The sequence below is a fragment of the Ranitomeya variabilis genome, chromosome 1 (genome assembly GCF_051348905.1).
Source record: "Ranitomeya variabilis isolate aRanVar5 chromosome 1, aRanVar5.hap1, whole genome shotgun sequence".
Taxonomy (NCBI): domain Eukaryota; kingdom Metazoa; phylum Chordata; class Amphibia; order Anura; family Dendrobatidae; genus Ranitomeya; species Ranitomeya variabilis.
The window spans coordinates 391,845,724-391,871,986 of NC_135232.1; the positions used below are offsets into that span (position 1 = coordinate 391,845,724).

Below are 26,263 nucleotides of genomic sequence, written 5' to 3' on the forward strand. Positions count from 1 at the left end.
AAAGTGAATATCAGTGGATATTACATTTACTTTCTGAGAGAAAACAGATGCAAAATAGGAATTTAAAAGTTCAGTCTTCTCAATTTCATTTTTTGCCACTTCACCCTGTAAAAATCCTATAGCATCTTTTCTTTTACTTTTCACATACTCCCCAAAATCCTTGCTTATTGCTTTTGACTTCTCTTGTAAGCCTTAATTATCAGCTTTAGCTAATGGTTGTGTGTCATAATAGCTGCAGCTTGGTGCCAGCTGTGAAGCTTGGCAAGCTCACACATGTACCATGCATGGCCCATGTGCTAATCTTGGTGGTTTAGAAGTTTCTGACAACCTAGCCAGATTTGTCAAAGCTTTTGGTCAAGGTACACTGTGTCAGCGCCCATATCCACAAGTTGACTACAGCTGCTGCTGTTCTTGCAGTGCTGAGGCAGCGCATGCAAGTGCCAGTTCACCAACTGGTGCATGGTGTCACCACGCTCTGGAACTCCACATTACACATGCTGGCAAGGTTTTGTGAGCAGCAGAGTGCAGTTGTTGAATACCAGCTTTAACACCCCCATTAGTATTCTGGAAAGCCTCCTCCCATAACTGAAGAGTGGGCATGGATGTCTGACATTTGTGCGGTTCTCCAAGACTTTGAGGACAGTACAATGATGGTGAACGGCAATGATGCCATGATCAGCGCAATTATACCGCTTCTGTGCCTTCTTAAATAGTCACTGCTCACAAATAAAGCTGAAGCTTTGCATTCATACCAGGTGGAGATGAAGAAAGACACACAACAGGGAGATACTTCCCAGCCCAGCCTCATCTCATCTGCTCAGCGCAGATTGGGTAACAATGTGGTGGAGGAGGAGGAAGAGGAACAGGAGCCGATTGCAACACAACAGAGACTAGTACCCACACAATCCTGTCCCATCTCTCCTACGTGGATGGGCTGAGGAGGGTAATGAGAAGGAAGAGATGGAGTCATCATGGTGGAGAAAGGTAAGTGTTGGCTATAGGGAGCTTGGCACGTATGGCCGACTTTATGTACTGCTGCCTATCCTGTGACTCTCGCATTACATTTATCTTGGCCACAAAAGAGTACGGTTGTTCATCTTGCAAGACACATGCTACAAAGAGAACCTTGCATCTCTACTCCCTAAGGTGGAGAGGTCTAATAAAATGGTACTATACCAGAAGGTCATTGTGGAAAATATGTTGAAAAATGTCACATCAGACAATTTTTATTGGCAGGAAGCCCAACCAAGGAGGAGAGGCGAGGGAGAGATACACCAGATACAGCAGAGGCAGGGGTACACTGTTAAAGGCCTGGACCAATTTTATGACACCCTCCCAGTGTCCATGCCGTGATGACGGGGAATTTTTGACAAGGAGGGAAAAGTTTTTAAAGATTGTCAAGCAAAACCTAGCTGACAAAACCAGCGCACTCCCTAATTCCTGTGCGACCTTCAACTATTGAGTTTCAAAGCTAGACTTTTTTAGTGTCGCCGGGTGGGGGGGGTCATACCAGACAGGTGCTTTCGATTGTGAACAGAAAATGCTCACAGGCTCGCTCTGATAAAAATGAAAAAAACCTAGATTAGCCCCACTTTTCCACACCACCAGATGACAGAAGCACATAAAGTGTTTTTAATCTTCAATATTTGAATGAGGCCTGTCAGTTGTTGCCAGTTGGGTCTATGGATGACTGGATGACTCTCCTTATAATTTATTCCTTGGTTTGTACTTTGTGCAAAGCCTTTCTGAGTGGAAGAGTGCATCAACTATACTGTCAAAATATTTGAATGAGACCTGCCAGTTGTTGCCTTCAAGTGTCTATGGATAACCCTGCTTGTAATTTTTGGCAGGCTATGCACTGTGTGCAGAGCTTTTATGAGTGTAGGAGTTGACAGCTAACATCAACCCCAAAACCATTACCCCGCTGTGCAACACACCAGTAGGGTTGAGCGACCTTAGCTTTTTTAGGATCGAGGTGGGTTTTGTGAAACCCGACCTTCTCGGATGTCGGATCGTATGGAATCGGCCGATTCTACTGTAAAGTCGGGTTCCGGACCCGGAACACGAAACCCAATGTATGTCAATGAAATTATTTTTTTTATTCTCTCTCTCTCTCTCTCTCTCTCTCTCTCTCTCTCTCTCTCTCTCTCTCTCTCTCTCCTCCGTGCAAGGCATATGTTATTTTTTGACTCCGGAAATTACTACGTCCGAAAACGTAACATAGCACTATGATGCCGCAGGAGCCGGAACCTATGTCATCACGCTGCCCACAATTAATTAAAAATGGCGGGGAAGGCGTCATTCGAAACGCGACTTTGGCGCCAAGTTCGCGTTCCACGTGGCCGACCCACACTGGGATCGGATCGGGTTTCATGAGACGCCGACTTTGCCAAAAGTCGGCGACTTATGAAAATGAACGACCCGTTTCGCTCAACCCTACACACCAGGGCAAGCAGAAAGAGGCAAGACTAGGTGCCAGAATTGGTGTATCTAATCAATGCACCATTTCTGGGGAGGCTGAGGCTTCTGTCACATTTCCGTCGGTAGATGTCTGCCAGTCTAGAGCCAGCAACATCAGCCACAGCAGCAGCAGTACTGCAGTATAGATGACATGATGAACAGGGAGTAAATGTCCACAGGGCTATCAGTATTGGCAGCAGCAGAACGGTGTAGAACACAGACAATGGACAGTCAGGCAGGCAGATGGTGTGTCCAATGTAATCATTGGCATTAGCTGTAGGTGAATGAAAGTCGGCCCCGATCCATGGATGATACATTTTGACTTCGTTTGAGTGTCACAAAGATGCCGACCAAGCTGCACACCCTCTCTGACATTATTTTGGAGGCTGGATATGAGAGTACGCCAATAGCAAATTGGGCCAATTCTTGCCCAAGAGTCCATGGAAATGGCGCTCATGGTATATCCTGGAGAAAGGACACAGTGTAGGTAAAAATAAATTTGGCTGCTTAGGCTGTGAAACTTTGTTTCATGATGTACATAACAGGTAAAACATCTGATTTTTTATGTTGCGATTTTAGCTCTGATTACTGCAGGACAGTATGGGGAAGCAGCACACTTGCGCCTGACTGAAATAGCGCCAGGCCTTTTACTTTGCTAATCATTGTAAATTGAAGAGTAGTGTGTTCAAATTCACACAGAACCATGAATTTCAAGGAATTTGACTCAAACTCGATTTTCTGCAAATCAGCCCCATAGACTATAAATTATAGGTACAGGTCCTATCTGTGAAAGCCAAGGTTAGAACTCGTGCTGAATGAGTGCTAGCAGATTTTACAGTTATGATACGCAAAGTTACCCATGGTACCCTTGGTCCAATACGTTGAGATGTGGAAATAAAATTAAAATATAACCAGTCTTCACAACCTTGACATAGTCCTTTGAAAAAAAAAATATTTCCATTCAAATATATTCAACAGCAGTTCAATAAGTCATTGCTTTATGTTAATGGAACATTAGAAACTGCAGGATATATTTTATAGTGACATGACCTTTTGGACAAGTAAAGTATTTATATCCCTGCCCACACACAGACAGGCTCTGCATAAAGGAGATGTGACAGCTGATATATTCCTCAAAGGATGGAAGACACGAATAGCACAGCTGAGAATACATCATGAGGAGACACCTTAAAGGCATGTTAGATTCTTCTATTAAATATGGGCTTGACTGGCATGTGGAAACCATTTACTGCTGTTAGGTCCTACATATTTTGTATCAACTGCTAGGCTAATTGTCACCAAGTAACAATGTTCAGAATATTGAATTTATGTAGTCACTTGAATTAATAAGGCAAAAGAAAAAAAAAGAAATAGAATGATCAGAAGATCTGGCGAAAGCATCAAGGATATGACTCTGGAATGCTTGTAGTAAATGTGTGAGTATGTATTAATTACTGTATCTTGGACAAACCCTTTTCTTTCCAGAGCGTTGGCAATTTCTACATAACATTATGGTCTAGTTTACATTCCAGAATGCAAGTTGCCAGAGCAAATTCTGTGGTAAACAACAAACAAAGACAAAGGCAAAGCCAGCTCACTGACAACCACCGCAGGTGCACGGATCTCCGTATTGATCAGACATCAATGGAATTTAGAAAAAAAAAGCGTGGTGGGATGCTCCCCAAATGATGCCAACACGGGGGAAGAGCGAGGCGTTTCGATCTGTAATGATCTTTATCAAAGCTATCGTTACAGATCGAAACGTTTCACTCTTCCCCCGTGTTGGTATCATTTGGGGAGCATCCCATCACCTTTTCTGGATTTAATATAGATTAGTAAAGACAAGAATGAATTTTAAGGAGCTGGATCAACCCTTTTTTCTACAGAGCAAATTCTGTACTGTAATTCTCCAAAAAGCAAAGGTTAGAGTAAAAATCAAACTTATTTAACACCCATTGCAATTTTCGGTTACTAGCAACATTTACAAAACTTTTAAAACTTTCTTTTTCTTTGCAAGAAACCAGTCTAACAAGAACAATTGAAATATCTTTACTCTAAATGCGACTGTTAATGACATATTACGGTCTCAGAATTTTTTAACCCTTTCATGACATGCGTCTTTAGTTGACTACTTTTTGACTGTTATGACCTATTGTAAATGTGATACGTGTCAGACACCAGCTTTTGTCAGCATTTCTGAGGAATCGTAGACCATTCCTCATGTGCAATAGACTCGAGGTCACTAATAATCTTGGGTTTGCCACTGCAACTGCCTTCATAAAGGCATCCCACCAAAGATTTTATATTGGATTCGAGTCAGGCGACTGTGACAGCCACCACAGAGTCTTCCAGGACTTCTTCTGACAGCAAGTCTTAATGGGCTTTGAAGTAAGCTTGGCATCATTCTCCTGTTGGAAGATTCAATGTCGCCTGAGCATCAGCTTCCTCATAATGGGCATGGTGATTTCTCCTAGGATATCCTGATTCTTGAGTAAATCCATTCTGCCCTCTAGACACTTCAGGTTTCAGATACCAGAGGAAACAAAGCAGCACCAGAGCATCAGCAAGCCTCTGTGCTTCAATGTAGGCAGGTGTTTTCTTCAATCTTCCTAAAATACTTCTTTATTTAGTCCAAATGTAAAAGCAGCAATGGTAGACCCAAGTGGCACAGAAATAACTGGATGGCAGGAGGGTAACACATACAAGCTTCCAGGGAACGTGTTTCTGTCCATGTAGGTCACAGACATGTTGGAGGCTTGTATGTTTTACCGTCCTGCCATTCATTTTTTTCTGTGCCTATACCATCACGGCTTTAAAATTTGGACTAAATAAAGAAGTATTTTATGAAGACGCGAGTGCTGGCGTTTTTACTTGCATTATCACTTGTTGGAGTACTCCTGCCGAGCACCAAACAGGTGAGCGGATTGCTCTTTTCTCCTGCATAAAATTAAAAGGGTTGCCCGATAAAGACAGCCCCTTTAAAAATAAAGGGTTTTTTCAACCACATCAACCAAGTGTTGCAGGAGGGAAACTGTCACATCTCCAAATGGACCTGCGATGTCTTCTTCTGTCATTAGACAATGTGTATTCTTCATTACTTATCATTATTTTGGTGTCACTGGTGAAGGAGATGTCACAACCAGAGGCTCTTGGCGGTGCAGGCTCTGTCTAGCCAGAGATACTAGTGTTGCTGGGACCTGTAGTACATCACAGCATGAGAGTATGGGTGTGTGTGTTGTCCTGCCGTTTCTCATGGGATATCACCACACAACTTAAACTTCCAGTATATTGATGGGAGTTGCCAATTTATACGTGCTCTGGTTTATTTCTGCTATTCAGCTCTTTTTCGGCCTGTTTAATTCGCCATTTTGATCTTGGCTCATCTTTAGATTATCCATCTGCCTAACAATTCTGCTCCTGTCCATGATCTCCTGGTATTGATGTAGCTTTCTGACCATCCTCTGCCCTGCCAGCTCACTCCATCGGCCAGCAGCCACTCTTTGGACCTAACCCAGCGACTCTGGTGTAAGTCCAGATTCCTATACAAATTATACAAATGTTAAAGGGTGAATGCTAGGGTACTCAATGTTATCTGCTAGAAAGAATGGCTAGTGCAAAGCTTGTTTATGTAAGCCCTATTAAAAGCTTCCAGCCTTCCGTGACAATGCTCCTTGTAAGAAATTATCTCTAGGCATCCATGTAGCTTTACATGTTCACAATTAAAATGAGTTTCCAAAATATACATAAAATTTTGTGCAAATGGCTTCATATTTGACTTGTAGGGAGCAGAAGACCCAGGGTTAGATTGTCAATTAACCCTCAAGGTGAAGGAACCAAAAGTGAAATTTGTGAGTCTTAGTCATATATACTGATGAGCTCTTGCCAATTAATTTTTTCCAACATTTGAAAGTGTAAAATAGGTATAGGAACCCCCCTGCCATTCACAAGTAGGCATTCACAGATACCTGCGATAGTGGTAACCAAAGATACCTCCGTTCTATCCACATATCCCACCTATACTGCTATACTCCATCTGCTCACATGCTACTCACATCTGCATCTTAGAAGCATATATGAGTTATAGTGAGTGGAGTGAATTGAATAAAATCATTCATGGTGCCAAGATTTGGTATTAGACGGTCAAAACTGATATCCCTGGTCAGTATGCATATTCCTTCCTTCTCTCTGCCTTACACATGACCTTTAGTTTGAGTTTTCAGTTCATGTTGGAGCCTCCAAGCTATTGACAATGTTTTAGTCTTTCAGTTTTAAATGTTTTTGGTACAGGAAACTATGTAGGAATACTCAAGCACTATAGTGAAGTCCTGTGCAGACATTTCTCACTATAGCTGCACAGTTAACACTGAGGGGTTTAATACTGACCCTCTTTGCTTGCACTGTGTGAAAAATGCAAAAAAAAAAAAATGCTTTTATAAAAGTGCTGTTACTGCAGTGTATCGCAGATCAATCAATCCACCATCACACAGAGACTATACAGCTACAGCAGTTCCCTATATATCACTTGAATCTTTGGATTAATATTTGCAACATGAGACTTAGGCGCAGTCAGATGGCCGTATAACACAGATGACGATGGTATCGCAAATTTGGAATCCTAGGACTGGCCATCGGCTCTTCTGACCTGAGCATGACAGTTGCATAGAAATAGGCATATGCAGTCCAAGCATTGGGATGGGATCGTCGTCTGACTGCACCGTAACACTTCCGTTTTTAATCTGGTACATTAGCAGTGAAGTAGTACAACACAATCACATTAGTTCCTTTTTCTATCCCTATGTTGTGTGCTCTAAACTCCTACAGAAACACAGTACAAATGTGTAATGGTGTTCCTTGGCTAGTCCCTATCTTTTACATTGTCTGTTACTCCCTCACCCCCTCAAACACCAATTGGCTGCGGTAGACCATGTGCACCAATTTCTGCATGACATCATGGGGAAGCCAGCGCGACTATGCCTGATTCCATTGGCACGCTCATTGAGTTTTCAGCAGTATGTAAAAAGGCACAGGTCATATTTGTTTTCCTGATCCTTACAAATTGAATCGCTGAGTGTTCAAATTAGCGTAGATCCCCAACGTTTAGGAAATTTGACTTGAACTTGATCCTACACAGTTCGATCTGCTCATCAATAAATATCAGCCATTATCTCATAAGTTTTCTGAGAACTTTGTTGTATGAGGTCTTGTTCTTTTGCAAGAACAGTTTTATTTTTTAGGGAACATCTTCCCATCACATCTCTAAGCATTTCATTTATATCAACTTTTATTCTGTGTTAAATGTAGAAATGTGCAGGTTGATGTGGAGCTCCTGCTAGGACGGTGGTGTACTCGGGCCGGGTCCGGCAGTACTTAAAAGGGAAGGTCAAGGCAGCGGTGACCCGATCCATGGCCCTGGGCATCAAATTAAAGGGGATGAAGTGTGGTGGCAAATAAAGTCTATAGAGAAATGTTTGTGACGCCACCTGTGGTACTCGGCCAGGGATGGTCGATGCTGCTTAAAGGGGACCACTGGAGTGGATGGTGTTGTAGCAGAGTTGGTATAGCTCCCCACAGGTAGAGCTTAGTCCCCAGGGCTACCGGTGCAAGTTGATAAGGGATGATAGATGGTGGGGTGCAGGACTGAGGGTGCAGGAAATAATTGGAGGACACAGGTTTTCTAGTTTCCTTTACCTTTTAATGGTGAAATTGCAGGTGCAGTCCGGGGCACAGGTTAAAGGTGTTGATGAGGTCTGGGCAGCATGGGAGTATCTTGGGATCCACCAGGTGGGTTTGCAAGCCTCCCTTTTGTGCTGTGCTCCCTGTCCCTTGCTGCCTGAAGCTTTACACAAGTTCCTCTTAGTGTCTGTTTCTCCAAACCTGTATGGTTGACAGCATGAGCCTTTCATGGACACAGTCTTCTCACTGGTAGCCCCAGGCTCCTGACTTGCTGTGGTGCCTCCAGGTGTCAGATGGGCCAGGAGATCTGCAATCTCCTGCCCTCCGGTTCTAGCTGCTGGGCCTTTGGTACCTGTGCAACCACAGACTCCGGTGTCCGTTTTCTTGTGCGCTTAATCCTGGGAAGAGCTCAGTCACAGCTCTACTCCCAGTCTTTCTCACACGCTTTCTCTCCCTTTACTGTCTCACACTGAACTCTCTAACCCCACCTCCAGACCAGAACTTAAAGGTAAACTACCCTCAAACCAAGTTTAGAGCTCCCCCTTCTGGTCTGGAGTTAGGAAGGTGTTGTATATTTGTGTTACCTGCTAAGTGGATCCCTTCTTACCTCCAGGCATGACATCACGCCCCCCATGAGGAAGGCAGTGCCATTCTGGCAACAGGACTCCTGGGGTGCCACAGATGCAATTACAGGGATACCAAATTCCTCTATTTTATTAACTAGTTTGTGAAGTTTATTTGCTAGTGTATTTAAAAAATGTGTTTATCGTAATTATTTTTTATTATTATTTTTTAGAAACTATAAGGAAAAAATCTTTGACACAGTTTGAAGTTTTTTTTACTCTATAACATATTGACATTTAGAAAGATATCTGTATATACTGTACAAATACATGATTCGTGAAAAAATAAAGATTGCGGATTTTAGGTAGAATAAATTATCTCATGCAGCATGAGGCGCACTGTTAAAGTCTCGGCTTTCCATGTCAAAGGTTTTAAGTTTGAATTCCAGTCCTGAGAAAGCTAGCCTATGGCTGCATTTGCTTCCGCCACTGCAGTGTGAAGGTGTGACACGCCAGGAATCCGGTTGTCACAGTAGTATTGCCTGCCTCCCAGGGAGGGTAATGCCATGCCTGGAAGCGAGAAGGAGTCCCCTTAGCAGGTAACACTTACATACAACACTTTCCTGACTCCAGGCCAGAAGGGGGAGCTCAAGACCCGGTTTCAGGGTAGCTTCCCTATAAGTTCTGGTCTGGAGGAGAAGTTAGAGGTCAGGCTGTGGGAGACAGTGAAGGGAGAGGAAGCACAGGAGGAGAGAAAAACTGGAGTGGAGCTGCGATTGGGCTCACTCCAGGTTTGAGCGCAAGAAACCAGACACCGGAGTCCAAGGTTGTGTGGGAACTGTATGCCCCACAGCAGAAACCGGAGGGCAGGAGATTGCAGGTCTTCTAGCCACAACTGACACCCGAAGGCACAGCAGCAGATTAGAGCCCAGAGTCACTACGAGAAAGGGACACCTGGAAAAAGGCTTGAACTGCCAGCCATGTGGGTATTGTTCCACCAAAAGGACAGATTGAGAGAGGAACTTAAGAAGAGCTAATGCACCAAGAACCTAGAATTCAGCGCAGAAAGAAAGGCTTCCAACCCCACATGACTAGGGGGATTCTGAACCGCTTCCAGGCTGCTGAACTTCACCAGTAAAAGGTAGAGATACTGCAACCCTGTGTTAGGGCTAGCGGAATGCACTGAGTATAGGTAGGAAGCAACAAGGTGCGTTCACAGTCCGGGGTCCACCGTGCAGAGATACCTGCTGTAAAGTAATGGCGGATAAACTCTGAGCTCACACGTGGGTTAAGCTTCACCCCGTGTGAACTGAAAGTGATCTATGTTGCACAGAGTCGCTCTGTACACAAAAAACTATAGCCCTAACTAGGGTTGTGATTGCAAGCAAGCCAACGGCTAATTGCCCCCAACTGACGCTAACTGCCTGCCTGAGTGTACAGTCCCAGTGCTACAGTCTCACACCACATGTATAAAGAATGGTATAGTATCCACTGGCCTAAGCCATACACATTTAATACTAGCACATGACCGTGCGGCCATGTAAACGTTTTATAGTTGCAGTTCTTCAGGACCTTCCTGGAGAACCAATAGGAGCTGCTACAGGGCCTGAGCGTGTGACCCCCGACCTCCAATGAGAGGTCCTCCCGTGGCCATGCTCAGTGTGTGCAAAGCAGGACTTAGCCCCAGAAAAGCCTACTCGCCGCTGACTAGTGCTGGCTACAAAAGTAGAGCCTGGAAAGGCAGCTGTAACCCTTTGCACAGTATCAGGCTGAGCGAGAAGCTGGGACCGACGTCTCCGCTGAGCAGGCTCCACTGCGGCTGATGTAGAATGGGAGACCGCAGCAGACATGGTTCAAGATTCTTCCCCCTGTGCAGCGGCGGGAACTCGATACCTAACACCCTGTGTCTTAAAATTCTTTACTGCACCTCAACATCTACAACCCCTCTTAGACTGTCCTGGTAGCCCTGGGGCCAAACCAACTAAGCTGCCGTACCATCGGACCCAGATGATCCCTTTAAGCAGCATCGCCCATCCCTGGCTGAGTGCCACAGGTGGCGTCACGATGTTTAGACTTTATTTCCCAATACTCTTTATTTCCCCTTTAAATGGATGCCCAGGGCCACGGACCAGGTCACCGCTGCTGTGACACATCCCTTTAAGAACCAGCCTGGTTCTAAGTATCCCACGACCCCATGGGGCACTCTAAAGGACAATGTCTTGGACTACGCAGCTCACACGTAGCTAACACTGGCTATGTTCTTCATGTACATGGGAAAAGTTACCTAAAGTAAGCTGTGATTGGTTGGAATGGACAGTAAAACAGTTCTTTTAGACATTTTTTATAAATCTGCATCATTATTTTGATGGTCCTACCTGTTTCTTTGTCACCGTTCCATCTACAGGGTCCACGTATTCAAAACTATCTGTTTTCTCCACACTGTACATGTGGCTTCCAACAGCAAACTGCTGACTAGTGAATGACTTTTCAGTTATCGTAGACTCCAGATCTTTTATTATGAAGAAAGCTGTCCTGGGATCAAGACCATCATAGTCAAATCTATAAGATGAAAAAAGGTATGCTATTGTCATATATCATAAAGAGAACACATATCCTAGAGAGTGAAACAACATTCAGTAAGACTTATGGTTTATTTGGAATTCTGCCTCTATGATGCCTTAGACTCTCTTTGCATATGTCCAGTTTTTGAGCTTTTGACATACTTGGTTTTTGCCCGAAAAAGTTAGCAACAGATCTAGTATCTGATCCATTGTTTTCAGAAAAATATTTTCATTTCTTCTAAGGCAAACGTTGAGTATTTGGTCAGTATTTTAAATCAGTATCTGTAAGCCAAAACCAGGAGTGGGTGATAAACTGAGAAGTGGTGACGTGTTTCTATTATACTTTTCTTCTGATTGTTCCTCTCCTGATCTTTGCTTACAAATACTGATGTAAAAAAATCACCAAATACTCAACAATGAGTAAGAAGGTAAATTATATACTTTAGGACTATACTGTATATTTTACGTTACAAAACAGTTTACTTTGCATTTCATTGTTACTATTGACTTGTATCTGTTTTGGCAATATACGCTGTATTGTATTGTGAAGTGATGTGCTGTGTTGCTTGAGGTGCTTGGTTTCATGGTATTATTTACAATGGTACTCAGTGGTGAGACTTTGACCTGTCACAGTAGCTGACAGTTGGAATGCTGGTGTCCTGGCTGCAGCTACAGGAGAGGGTGCCAACATCAGTGTAAGCCCAGAAATAGTCTAACAGTGACATTAGTGTATTCTGTGTGATACTGTTCATCAGTGTCGGACTGGGGTGTCAAGGGCCCAACAGTAACATTGACTTGGGGGGGGCAATTTTCACCTGCATGCAAATATTACACAACCCGTGTTCATAAATGTACCTATATCGCTATACAATAATAAATTGGGTAGTTTGGTTAATGAAAGAGGGGGGGCTGTAATGGGCGCAGCTTGATGGAAGCCCCCACATGACTGCGTTGCCAAGAAGGGGGTTTGGAGTTTTGAATATAAACAGTGATCGTAGAGGGATTGGTGGGAATTGTGAATAGGGGGTGTGCTTAGGGGAGCAAGGAGGCGGGGGCTGGAATAAGTGCGGGAAGGATCACTTGTGCGGTGAATCACGAGGAGAGAAGACCTATCACAGCTACTCACCATGTCCTCCATAGATAGCCTTGTGGAGCAGCTGCGCAGAGAATCCAGGTCCAGGAGCGATGGATGGCTGGAGGAGCAGCTCACCAGGCTGCTGGGCGATAGCGGGAGCCGGGGCAGCAGGACCAGGAGGACGCGGCCCCCGGAAAGATTGTCCCCTGAGATGACACTGCGCGGCAGGCGCAGGCCGCGGAGCCCCACCGGGGACCCTGCGGGGGCTGCAGGATGCGGCGCGACCATCCTGCCCGCTCCCCCCTCCGGCAGGAATCCACCTCGCGGCGCTGCCGGCACGAGTCGGCGATGTGGAGCGGGGACCAGTCAGGCGCGGCCCGAAGCCAGGGCCGCAACGGAAGCCAGGGCCGCACCGGAAGTGCGGCCTAGTCCAAGGAGCAGAGGAAGTGCGGCGCCCTCTAGTGGCGCTAGTAGCAGCCAGAACACAGCGCGGGCAGCGGCGGCAGCAGCGACAAGTGGAGCCAGGAGCACAGTGACGCCGGCGGTGATCGGGAGTCCCAGGGCAGCAGGCGCAGCGGCGGGCTCACCTCCCCCAGGTGGGCCTGGCATCGGCACCGGACGGCAAAGACGGGTGACGGGCAGGCTGGCACCGGCGGTTCAGTCTGGCCTGGGACGCGGAGGTTGGGTTGCGGGAGCCAGTTGTGCAGGAGGCCGCAGGAATGTACAAACAGCCAGCAGGTCAAGATCCGCAAGGAGGTCCAGCGACAGGAGCGTTTCGACAGTCTCGGTCCCCCCCTGGTGAAGTGGAGGCCAGGGGCGCGGGCCTGGGGCACCTCAGCGGCAGCGACGACCCCGGATCTGGGAGCGAGCACCTAGACGATGGTGAGCAGCGGGATTCCGGAGACACGGCTGGTGGGGACACAGCACCTGCGCAGCCTCGTGAGTATATGTCTATTCCTATTTCGGTGCCGGGTACGGCGGGATTAGTGGAGGGGGTAGGGGAGGCTGGTTCAGGGCTTCCTGGTGTTAGAGAACTTTTAGCGGGTATGGCGCATATTTTGAGGAGATTGGATGCGGGGGCAGCAGGCGGCGTGGGAGGGTCACCCACGGCGGCTTGGTTGGTGGATTCTGGTAATACAGCTGGGGGGGGGCTCTGGTGAGGTAGCGAGGTCTGGGGCTGTTATGTCGGCTCAGGCAGCTGGGGTGTCAGTGTCGGTGCAAACGGACACGGGTAAGAAGGATGAGGTAAAATTAGATGATCGGGCAAAAGGGGAAGTTTTTGTGTGTTTTGAGGGTCCCCTCGGTGCCCATTTAAAAAAGGAGGTGAAGGAGAAGATTTGGAAAGACGAATTTGTGGAGATTTTCTCCCTCCTCCCTTTGGAAAAATTTAATTTGGACAAGGGGAAGAAGGATGATAGCAAAAAGGAGGAGGAAGAGAAAAGGCGTTGGCGTTTGATTCCGCAAACGTTTGTGAATTGGCAACAGGCTTTTGCTATCTTGGCCAGTGTGATAGGAGAAAAATTTCCGGAGAATTGCTCGGGTCTTTTCTGTTATTTTGATTCTATTGGGGAGGCACATCGTACGTATGGGGGCCAGGCTTGGCTGCGTTACGATGAACAATTTCGGCAGCGGAAGGCGGTTAGGCCTGAAATAAAATGGGATCAAAAGGACATTGGATTGTGGTTGAAGGTCATGGCCCCTGTGCGGTACGGGCAGTCGTTTCAAGGGGGCGCGGGGGGTAGTGGTCAGCAGTCAGGACAGGGGAGAGGAGAAGGACGGGTCACAGGGGGCAAAAGACAAAACGGGCACGTGCTGGCAGTTTAATGACGGCCAGTGCAAGTTTGGCAATACCTGCAAGTTCAAGCATGTATGCTCCCATTGTAGTGGAGCCTCACACGGGGCTTCAAAATGTTTCAAAAAGGCAAGGGGCAAGCCAGCAGTGGGTAGCGGTCATGGGGGTGACGCCGGTGAGGCTTCAAAGGATGGCCCCTTATCTAAGTAGATATCCGGACCGGTTGAAGGCGGTGGTTATTAGGGACGGTTTTGCTGAAGGTTTTAGGATTCCTCTTCCGAATCATGCGGTCCCCTTTTCTATAAAAAATCTGAGGTCTGCAAGTTTACATGCGGATGTTGTTTCGCTTAAGTTAGCAAAAGAGGTGGAGTTAGGGAGAATGGCGGGCCCGTTTGTTTCGTTGCCTATAGAAGGGGTGATTGTTTCTCCATGGGGCGTGGTGCCCAAGAAGGAGCCAAATAAGTTTCGTTTAATTCAGCACCTGTCGTATCCAAAAGGTTGTTCGGTTAATGATGGCAGAGGAATTGTGTTCGGTTGTATATACGTCGTTCGACGCGGCAGTGCAGTGGGTTCGTACGTACGGAGCGGGGGCCCTGATGGCAAAGACAGACATCGAGTCTGCTTTTCGGCTTCTGCCAAGGCATCCGGAGAGCATACCGTTACTAGGTTGTTTTTGGAAAGGACGTTTTTATTTGGACAGGTGTTTGCCAATGGGCTGTTTGATTTCTTGTTTGTTGTTTGAAACTTTCAGTACTTTTCTGGAATGGGTTGTTAGAGACGTTTCTGGTGTTCCTTCGGTCATTCATTATTTGGATGATTTTTTGTTTGTCGGTCCCCCGGACTCTGCGGTGTGCGACAATTTATTGGCCACCATGGAATGGGTGGCCAGGCGTTTTGGTGTCCCTTTGGCGCAGGAGAAAATGGAGGGCCCCGGTACGGTTTTAAGTTTTCTTGGGATTCTTATCGATTCTACAAAGACGGAGTGCAGGTTGCCCGATGACAAATTGTTGTTACTGAAGCAGGAGGTGTCCAGAATCGTACAATTGAGGAAAGTGACGTTGAAGGAGTTGCAGTCGTTGCTGGGTCGCCTGAATTTTGCTTGCCGTATCATGCCTATGGGACGGATTTTTTGCCGAAGGTTGTCCAGGGCCACGGCGGGAGTTACTGCAGCTCATCATTTCATACACTTGAGCAGGGAGCACAGGGATGATCTGTTGGTTTGGCGGTGTTTTTTGGAGAATTACAATGGCAGGGCATTAATTCAGCAGGAGGATTTGAATGCTTTTGATTGTGAGATTTATACGGACGCAGCGGGGGGAGCAGGTTATGGGGCCTACTGCGGAGGCAAATGGAGCGTCGGAGTGTGGCCGGAAGAGTGGCGACGAAACGGGCTTACCAAAAATTTGGCGTTGTTGGAGTTGTTCCCCATTGTGGTGGCAGCGTCTATTTGGGGCGACAATTTTAAGGACCGCCGGGTACGTTTTCACTGCGATAATTTGAGCGTGGTGTCAGTTATCAACAGTTTATCTTCTTCTTCTCCCCCTGTGATCAGGTTGGTCAGGGAATTGGTGTTGAGGTGTTTGGAATTGAATTCGTGGATTTCGGCGGTGCACGTGCCAGGTGTCCAAAACACTATAGCCGATGCTTTATCTCGTTTGCAGTGGGATCGATTCCGGGAACTGGCGCCAGATGCGGAACCTACAGGAACGGGATGTCCTTCGCATCTGTGGCTGATTGTTGCGGACGAGGCGGTCGTTTGATACAGTCCTCACTGTCGAGGCGGACGTGGTCGGATTATGAAGCTGCATGGGAGATGTGGGAAGGTTGGTTGGTTCAATGCGGCCCAGTTGAGTCTGACGGTGATAGGACTAGGGCTCTGTTGGCATTGATGGGTAAGGCAGCCGAATGGGGATGGTCCGTGTCAAAGTTAAATAAAGTTATTGCGGGTTTGGCCTTTGGTTTTCGTTTGCAAGGCTTCGCTGATGTGACTAAAGACTTTTTGATAAGGCAGGCTTTGAAGGGTTTCAGGAAAGGCAATGTGTCTTTTGATAAGCGCAGGCCGATTTCTTTTGGGTTGCTGGAACGGCTCGGGGAGGCTTTGGGCGGTATTTGTAGTTCTCAGTTTGAGGTCTTCTTGTTTCGGTTAGCCTTTTCTTTGGCGTTCTTTGGGGCCTTGCGCTTGGGTGAGCTGGTGTCCCCGAATAAAGATAAGGCAGGTGGCCTGTTAGCGGAAGATGTTGATTTTTGGGCAGGGGGTATTGTTTTTTGGATCAGGCGTTCTAAGACTGATCAACTCGGTAGGGGTAGGCGAGTGGTGTTGGGAAGTGTTGGTGGTAGCGGGATGTGCCCGCAGTACTGTTTGGAGTCTTACTGGGGTCTGTGGCCAAGGAGGGCAGGCCCTTTGTTACAACACCAGAACGGGGAATTTTTGTCACGTTTCCAATTTACGGCACTATTGAAGAGGGGTTTGGGAATGCTGGGTGTTGACCCGGGGAATTTCGGGTCCCACTCGTTTCGAATTGGTGCGGCGTCCGAGGCTGATGGGTTGGGCTTGGGCGCGGATGTGATCAAGAGGATAGGCAGATGGAGTTCGAATCATTATCTGTCTTATGTTAGGCATTAAGCCTGGGTAATGGTGGCAAGTTATGTGGTGGTGTTAATCTTTGTTATGTTTTTTCAGGTAAAACCTCCCTCCTGGCCTGGATTGTCGGACATTCATTTGTTCACTGGGGTGCGCTTCGGGCGGATGCTAGGCCAAATGGTAGGCAATTAGGCTTTGTACGGGATTCTGTTGTTATTAGATGGTTGGGCTTTCGGGGTATGTTATGGGGGAGGTTGTTGGCGGAAGTTGCCAATGCCGCTAGACTTGATCGACCCCCGGATATTTTGGTGGTTCATCTTGGTGGAAACGATTTGGGAATGAGGCCAGTGAGGGAACTGATTCGAGACATCCGTTTCGATTTCCTAAGGTTGTGGGTATCTTTCCCGGGTTTTGCGACGGTTTGGTCGGACATTGTGCCACGGCGGAAGTGGCGGGATGCACGTTCCCACAAAGGGATTAATAGAGCCCGGGTGAAGCTTAATAGGGCGGTGGCGAGTTTTGTGTCTCGAAACGGGGGTATTGCCGTGAGACATTTGGAGATGGAGGATGGAGTGGGTAATTATTGGAGGGATGATGGAGTGCACCTTAATGATGTTGGTATGGACTTATTTGCGCTCGGTCTGCAGGAAGGTGTGGAACGAGCTCTAGTGGTGGTGGGGCACTCACGAGCCTGAGGTGGTCAGGGCTGTTCGTGTGTGGCGGGGGGTGGGGTTCTTGGAGCTGGTGATCACGTGTTATGGGGTTGATCTGGCTTTTGTTTATGGGCTCTGGACGGGGAGTTTACCTCGGGAGCTTTGGGGTTTTTGGTTTGCCCGAAATGGGTTACATGGTGCCCTTGAGCTGGTGGTTACGGCTGAGGGTAAAAGAAGTGTTTGATCTTTCAAGTTTGGTGGTGGCTTTATGCCTATTTTTGAGCCAGATTTTTCTTAGCTCCAAGAACCCTCCCCTCAAGGTTTTTTATACATATGGTATACATGTTGTTATTCATGTTATTGTTTGTTTTAATAAAATGGCTGCTGTGGCCAAATTATCCAAAAGAAATTTATGTGTTGTGTCTTAATTTTAATAGCAGGTGGAGGGGAAAAAAGGGGACCTGGGTATGGGGGGGGATAGGAAGTCTGGTTACGGAGAAAGCCCAGTTGGGCGATACGCGGTCATGAGATGCTGCATTTTTCTGTACAAGTGAATTATGCCAAATACTGCCCATACAGTGGTGTTGGGGCCAAGATCTGCACAGGGGCCCACTGGGGGATTCCCCTGTTCCCCCATGGGCCAGTCCGAGCCTGCTGTTCATAGTCAAGGCCAAGAAAATCCGCTAAAATGGAGTAGTTTGCCACCAAGGGGCTGAGTGTGGAAGAACTGCATTTAGCACATGCAAGATCTGCTATTGGCCTATGTAATTGGTAGGGCTGTGACCATTTGTGTTGCGTTGAGGCACAAAAAACTTGTTTATCAAAAAGCGTCAATGTGTTAGTGAAAATGCTGCATAGCGAGAGTTTTCATCATGATATTGGCAAACCAGACCAGGTCAGTCATTGTATAGTGGAGGATAGCCTGCTTAACTTGGTTTTCCCACAACATTTATTTCCATCAATAGATCTTGGAATAATAATAATTTCCACAATTGGATGTGTTTAAAAAATGTCCCTGTGCTGAGATAATCTTATAATGTGCCCCTGCTGTGTACAGTGTAATAGCTGCGTCTGACCGTGCAGGGACATGGTCTGATCATACCACGAGAAAGTAAAAAAGTTTACCAACATTACAGCCTGGGATCGCAAATAATTTTTCCTTCGAGGCAAATCATTTATTAAATCAGGCAGGGAAATCATTTACCTCACAAAAAGAATCAGCTGTGCTATCTGTATCCTCTTTTTGCTTTTTTTTCCCCATAGACTTCCATTAGCGACGCATTGCGACGTATGGCCACACGTCGCAACTGTCGTGCGACGGTTGCGTCGTGTTTTGGCGAAACTCCGCCCCCTCCTCCCCGGACATTACAATTGGGCAGCGGAAGCATCGTAAGACTGCTTCCGCTGCCCACGTCGGGCATTACTTTCACAACACACATCGGCACGTCGGGCCGACGTATAGCGACGGCCCCGTGCCGACGCTAGTGTGAAAGAAGCCTAAGGCCATGTTCCTAATCATATGTAAGGAGGTGAAGCACAAGAAGAGTCTGGGGGCGGTTACCTTCTCGGCTCTGTGCCTGGAACCATTGAGCTGTGCTGCAGGTTCCCCAGGGGGTAGACTTAGAGACTGGGACAGGAAGGAAGCCGGGCAGAGAGCGGGAAAGGCACGCGCGCAAGGGACAGAGCAGCCTGAGCAGCGGTCAGAGCAGGGTGCAGCTGTGCTCTGAGAGAGAGGGAGCTCCCGGTCAGAGGACAAATACAGGGAGATTGCCCAGAAAGACTGCATCTTGTGAGTACATGAAAGCGGACTCTGCTGTGACTGGAGAGGGGCGCTTTGAGACCCGTGTAGAGACATTGGCCTGTGCAGAGAATGCGACCCCCTGGTACCCGCGGTATCAGTACAGAGACTGTGATTCCTGGTGAGAGACTTAACAGTGCAGAGCCCCTGATTTTTGGTGAGAGACTTAACATTGCAGAGCCCCTAATTCCTGGTGAGAGACTTAATAATAGACTGACCATCGTTTTCCCGGGATAGGCTGTGCTGTAAAAGCTAAAAACTCAGAGCCTAAGCATATCACATTAACTCCCAAAACCCCAGGCAGTGGGCTCCTAGAGACTACTCAGCCCACGGACAACAGAGGGACGACAAGTGCCGCTGTTTCTCGGCGCCTACGTTGGAGAAGACGAGCCTTCAAGCAAGTCCTCACCAGACTGCTAAGTGTTCTTTTCTCAAGAAATCTTGCTTACTTCTGTTACATTGTTTGACTCCCATATTTTTGCACTGTTTATTGCTAGTTATTTTCCATTGCTTCCTCCCTGCGAGGAGAACCTGATTCCTGTTATTAAACCCCTCAACTGTTGGTCTGTCTGTTCCGTGGTGACACACTCAGCACCTGCATACTATTACACATACACAAAGCTCTCCATGTATTCGGCCATTCACCAACAACTACCAAAGTCTGCCCCAAAACTACATGCCCCCACTAGTTACATAGTTACACAGTTATTAAGGTTGAAGGAAGACTTTAAGTCCATCTAGTTCAACCCATAGCCTAGCATGCCCTAACATGTTGATCCAGGGGAAGGCAAAAAAACCCCATGTGGTAAGAGTAAGCTCCATCATGGGGAAAAAAATTCCTTCCCGACCCCACATACGGCAATCAGACTAGTTCCCTGGATCAACGCCTTATCAAGGAATCTAATATATATACCCTGTAATATTATACTTTTCCAGAAAGGTATCCAGTCCCCTCTTAAATTGAAGCAATGAGTCACTCATTACAACATCATACGGCAGAGAGTTCCATAGTCTCACTGCTCTTACAGTAAAGAATCCGCATCTGTTATTATGCTTAAACCTTTTTTCCTCCAGACGTAGAGGATGCCCCCTTGTCCCTGTCACCGGTCTATGATTAAAAAGATCAGCAGAAAGGTCTTTGTACTGTCCCCTCATATATTTATACATTAACATAAGATCACCCCTTAGTCTCCGTTTTTCCAAACTAAATAGCCCCAAGTGTAATAACCTATCTTGGTATTGCAGACCCCCCAGTCCTCTAATAACCTTGGTTGCTTTTCTCTGCACCCGCTCCAGTTCAACTATGTCTTTCTTATACACCGGAGACCAGAACTGTGCACAGTATTCTAAGTGTGGTCGCACTAGTGACTTGTATAGAGGTACAATTATGTTCTCCTCATGAGCATCTATGCCTCTTTTAATGCATCCCATTATTTTATTTGCCTTTGTAGCAGCTGCCTGACACTGGCCAATGAATATGAGTTTGTCATCCACCCATACACCCAGGTCTTTTTCATTGACGGTTTTGCCCAGAGTTTTAGAATTAAGCACATAGTTATACATCTTATTACTTCTACCCAAGTGCATGACCTTACATTTATCCCCATTAAAGCTCATTTGCCATTTATCAGCCCAAGCTTCTAGTTTACATAAATCAGCCTGTAATATAAAATTGTCCTCCCTTGTATTGATTACCCTGCAGAGTTTAGTGTCATCTGCAAATATTGAAATTCTACTCTGAATGCCCCCTACAAGGTCATTAATAAATATGTTAAAAAGAAGAGGGCCCAATACTGACTCCTGTGGTACCCCACTACTAACCGTGACCCAGTCCGAGTGTGCTCCATTAATAACCACCCTTTGTTTCCTATCCCTGAGCCAACTTTCAACCCACTGACAAGATATGAAACACTAGCGCACTACCTGTGCTGAATAATGGAACAAGAGGGGTGCAGCAAAGTGGAAATGAGATAACTGAGAAAAACAAGAAAAAGAACCACTGAAAAATGCTGCACACCACAATATGTAACAATGATATAAAAGGCAAACTTTATTGACACAATAAAAACATTAAAAACACGTACCACACCACAAATCCCCACAATGATCCATGATTGTTACAGTGGCCAACCGAGGGCAGATGTCCTATGACAAGTGTGTGTATGTATGAACTAAGGTGTCATATATCTGAGCAATGTTCATATCAGACAATAAAAATAGCACATAGATATAATAATCATGAACTAGATGTGGCCCAGGTGTAACACAAATATGACACCTACATGTGGCCATATGCCTCTCTGCCTCCTACCTGGAAATACGATGCCCAGAGCAGAAAATGACATCAATTATGGATAACCATGGCAAAACATAATAAATACCTGATTGTCGGCATACAATCTAGATAACCTTATAGGGCTTTATGCCAGATGACAAACCAGAAACAAGACTGGAAAAGGGAACGTAGATGTGTGCAATGCCCAAACGTATAGGGCTATAATAGCCACATACCCACAATATGGGAGAAAATCCCAGGTCCAGCCGAGCAGGCACAGAATCAGTTGGCGATGCCAGGAGCACAACGTGCAGGGAGGCAAGTGTCCAGGATCATAGCGGGGAAAGACCCCACGCGTATCGCCGTTAATGGGACGGCTTCGTCAGGGGAACCCTTCCCCTGACGAAGCCGTCCCATTAACGGCGATACGCGTGGGGTCTTTCCCCGCTATGATCCTGGACACTTGCCTCCCTGCACGTTGTGCTCCTGGCATCGCCAACTGATTCTGTGCCTGCTCGGCTGGACCTGGGATTTTCTCCCATATTGTGGGTATGTGGCTATTATAGCCCTATACGTTTGGGCATTGCACACATCTACGTTCCCTTTTCCAGTCTTGTTTCTGGTTTGTCATCTGGCATAAAGCCCTATAGGGTTATCTAGATTGTATGCTGACAATCAGGTATTTATTATGTTTTGCCATGGTTACCCATAATTGATGTCATTTTCTGCTCTGGGCATCGTATTTCCAGGTAGGAGGCAGAGAGGCATATGGCCACATGTAGGTGTCATATTTGTGTTACACCTGGGCCACATCTAGTTCATGATTATTATATCTATGTGCTATTTTTATTGTCTGATATGAACATTGCTCAGATATATGACACCTTAGTTCATACATACACACACTTGTCATAGGACATCTGCCCTCGGTTGGCCACTGTAACAATCATGGATCATTGTGGGGATTTGTGGTGTGGTACGTGTTTTTAATGTTTTTATTGTGTCAATAAAGTTTGCCTTTTATATCATTGTTACATATTGTGGTGTGCAGCATTTTTCAGTGGTTCTTTTTCTTGTTTTTCTCAGAACTCTCAACCCACTTGCACATATTTTCCCCTATCCCCATTATTCTCATTTTATGTATCAACCTTTTGTGTGGCACCGTATCAAAAGCTTTTGAAAAGTCCATATACACTACATCTACTGGGTTTCCTTGGTCCAGACCGGAACTTACCTCTTCATAGAAGCTGATCAAATTAGTCTGACATGATCGGTCCCTAGTAAACCCGTGCTGATACTGGGTCATGAGGTTATTCCTCTTCAGATACTCCAGTATAGCATCCCTTAGAATGCCCTCCAGGATTTTACCCACAGTAGAGGTTAAACTTACTGGCCTATAATTTCCGAGTTCAGTTTTTGTCCCCTTTTTGAATATTGGCACCACATTTGCTATACGCCAGTCCTGTGGTACAGACCCTGTTATTATGGACTCTTTAAAGAATAAAAATAATGGTCTATCAATGACTGTACTTAATTCCTGCAGTACTCGGGGGTGTATCCCATCCGGGCCCGGAGATTTGTCAATTTTTGTGATTTTTAGACGCCGCCGTACTTCCTGCTGGGTTAAGCAGGTAACATTAAATTGGGAATTATTATCACTAGTCATATTGGCTGCCATGGGATTTTCTTTTGTAAATACTGATGAAAAAAAGTCATTTAGCATATTGGCTTTTTCCTCATCCTCATCCACCATTTCACCCAGACTATTTTTAAGGGGGCCAACACTATCATTTTTTAGTTTCTTACTATTTATGTAGTTAAATAATATTTTGGGGTTATTTTTGCTCTCTCTAGCAATGAGTCTCTCTGTCTCAATCTTTGCTGCCTTGATTTGCTTTTTACATAATTTATTAAATTTTTTGTATTTATTTAATGCCTCCTTACTACCTACTTCCTTTAATTCTCTAAATGCTTTCTTTTTGTCACTTATTGCGCCCCTTACAGCTTTATTTAGCCATATTGGTTTCCTCCTATTTCTAGTATGTTTATTCCCATACGGTATATACTGTGCACAGGTCCTATCCAGGATGCTAATAAATGTCTCCCATTTTCTTTGTGTACTTTTATGTCTCAGGATATCGTCCCAGTTAATTGCACCAAGATCCTCTCTCATCCGTTAGAAATTTGCCCTCCTGAAGTTTAGTGTCCTTGTCACCCCTCTACTACACATCTTATTAAAGGAGACCTGAAAACTTATTATTTTGTGATCACTATTCCCCAAGTAACCCCTAACCCTTATATTTGATATGCGGTCTGGCCTGTTGGTTAATATTAGGTCTAGCAGTGCCCCCCTTCTTGTTCGGTCCTGAACCAGTTGTGAAAGGTAATTGTCTCTCATAGTTGTCAAAAACCGATTACCTTTACTGGAACTGCAGGTTTCTGTTCCCCATTCTATTTCAGGGTAGTTGAAGTCCCCCATAATAATGACTTCTCCTTGAGTCGCAGCTTCATCTATTTGCTTTACGAGGATATTCTCCATTGCTTCCATTATTTTTGGAGATTTATAACAAACCTGTTGTGAACTCTATTTTTGGGCTCCCTCTAGTGGTTACAAGTGGTACTGTGGAGTGTTGTCTTTCTGCAGGTTGGCAGCATCAGCTGGTTCGTTATCCTTGGTTGGTTTCCTATTTAACTCACCTGGATACTCAGTTCCTTGCCTGCTATCAATGTGTTCAGTGCTCTTCTGATTCCTGGTCACTACCTTGCTCCAAGTCTCTCCAAGACAAGCTAAGTTTTTGTTTGTTTATTTTTTGATCATCAGCATTTATCATGTTACTTGTCCAGCTTGCTAAAATGTGATTTCCTCGCTTGCTGGTTGCTCTATGGGACTGAGTTTCTCCCCCCACACCGTTAGTTGGTGCGGGGGTTCTTGAAATCTCAGTGTGGGTATTTTGTAAGGATTTTTTACTGACCGCACAGACCCCTTTACTATTTTCTGCTGTCTAGTATTAGTGGGCCTCATTTGCTGAATCTGCTTTCATCCTGTGTATGTGCCTTCCTCTTACCTCACCGTTATTATCTGTTGGGGGCTTCTATATCTTTGGGGATTATTTCTCTGGAGGCAAGAGAGGTCTTTCCTTCTCTCTAGGGGTAGTTAGTTCCTCAGGCTGGCTCGAGACGTCTAGGATTTTCAGGCACGTTCACCAGCTACTTCTAGTGTGTTTGGATAGGTTCAGATTTGCGGTCAGTCCAGTTTGCCACCTCCCTAGAGCTTGTCCTATGTTTGTTACTTAGCTGGAGCTATTTGTGATCCTCAAACCACTAAGGATCATAACACAAACCCCTCTCAGTAATTTATTATTTTTCCCCCTCCCCTTAACTCCACCCACAGGGACTCTACATTTTCATTAGATTCACCTATATTATCACGCAGGATGGGTTTTAAGGTCGATTTTACATACAGACACACCCCACCCCCTCGCTTATCTGTACGGTCATTTCTGAACAGACTATAGCCCTGCAAGTTAACAGCCCAGTCATGGCTCTCATCCAGCCATGTTTCAGATATCCCCACCATGTCATAATTATGCTCCAACAACATTAGTTCTAATTCGTCCATTTTGTTGGCGAGGCTTCTGGCATTAGTATACATGCACTTGATGTTCCTCTCTGTACTTCTATTCTTTCTTAAATTATTAGCTGTTCTAACCCCACCCCCCATGCCACCGCCACCCCCAGCTTCCTTATTTGTGCCCAGGTCTCTATCTGCACTATCTTCCCCTCCTATAAAATGAATACCCTCCCCCCAATCCCTAGTTTAAACACTCCTCCAACCTTCTAACCATTTTCTCCCCCAGCACAGCTGCACCTTCCCCATTGAGATGCAGCCCATCCCTAGCGTAGAGCCTGTAGCCAACTGAGAAGTCGGCCCAGTTCTGCAGGAACCCAAACCCCTCCTTCCTACACCAATTCTTGAGCCACTTATTAACCTCCCTAATCTCCCGTTGCCTCTCTGGCGTGGCATGTGGTACAGGCAGTATTTCAGAAAATACCACGTTGGAGGTCCTTGCTTTCAGCTTGCAGCCTAATTCCCTGAAATCATCTTTAAGGACCTTCCACCTACCTCTAACTTTGTCATTTGTGCCAATGTGCACCATGACCGCTGGGTCCTCACCAGCCCCTCCCAGTAATCTGTCCACCCGATCAGCGATGTGTCGGACTCGAGCGCCAGGTAGGCAGCACACCGTTCGACGATCCCTGTCTTTGTGACAGATTGCCCTATCTGTTCCCCTAATAATTGAGTCCCCCACTACCAGCACCTGTCTGGCCTGCCCTGCTCTCCTATTTCCCTCCATACTGGAGCAGTCACTCCTCCGGCTTTCAGATGAATGCCTGGCTGCAGCAGTGCTACCCCTGTACTGGCACCCCCCTCATCTGCCAACTTAGCTAACTTATTGGGGTGTGCCAGATCAGGACTAGCCTCCCTGGCACTCTTCCCTCTACCCCGCTTCCTAACTGTCACCCAGCTAACTGCCTCACTGTCCTGCAGCTCCATCCTACCATCCCCCTCCTCATCTATCCCATTGAGCGTCTGCTCTGTGAGCAGAAGACTCCTCTCCATTTTGTCTATGGATCTCAGTGTTGTCAGCTGCACATTTAGATCCAGTATCTGGGTTTCCAAATGCACAACGTGCTCACATCTCGCACAGCAGTATGCACCCTCGACCGGCTGATCAAGGACTGCATACATGTGGCAAGATGTGCACTGGATGGCATTAACAATTGTGGAGCACATTTCCTAATGGGGATTGCACCAGACAGAAACGTTAAAT

General features: G+C 46.1%; 1 protein-coding gene across 1 annotated transcript in view; it reads right to left on the minus strand.

The window, feature by feature from the left end:
* PGM5 (phosphoglucomutase 5) overlaps window positions 1-26,263 on the minus strand; it is a 321,381-nt gene that overhangs the window by 108,649 nt on the left and 186,469 nt on the right. The window contains exon 9 of the mRNA XM_077249087.1: window positions 11,072-11,255. Coding sequence (XP_077105202.1) covers window positions 11,072-11,255 — 184 coding nt within the window. The remainder of the gene's footprint in view (window positions 1-11,071; window positions 11,256-26,263) is intronic.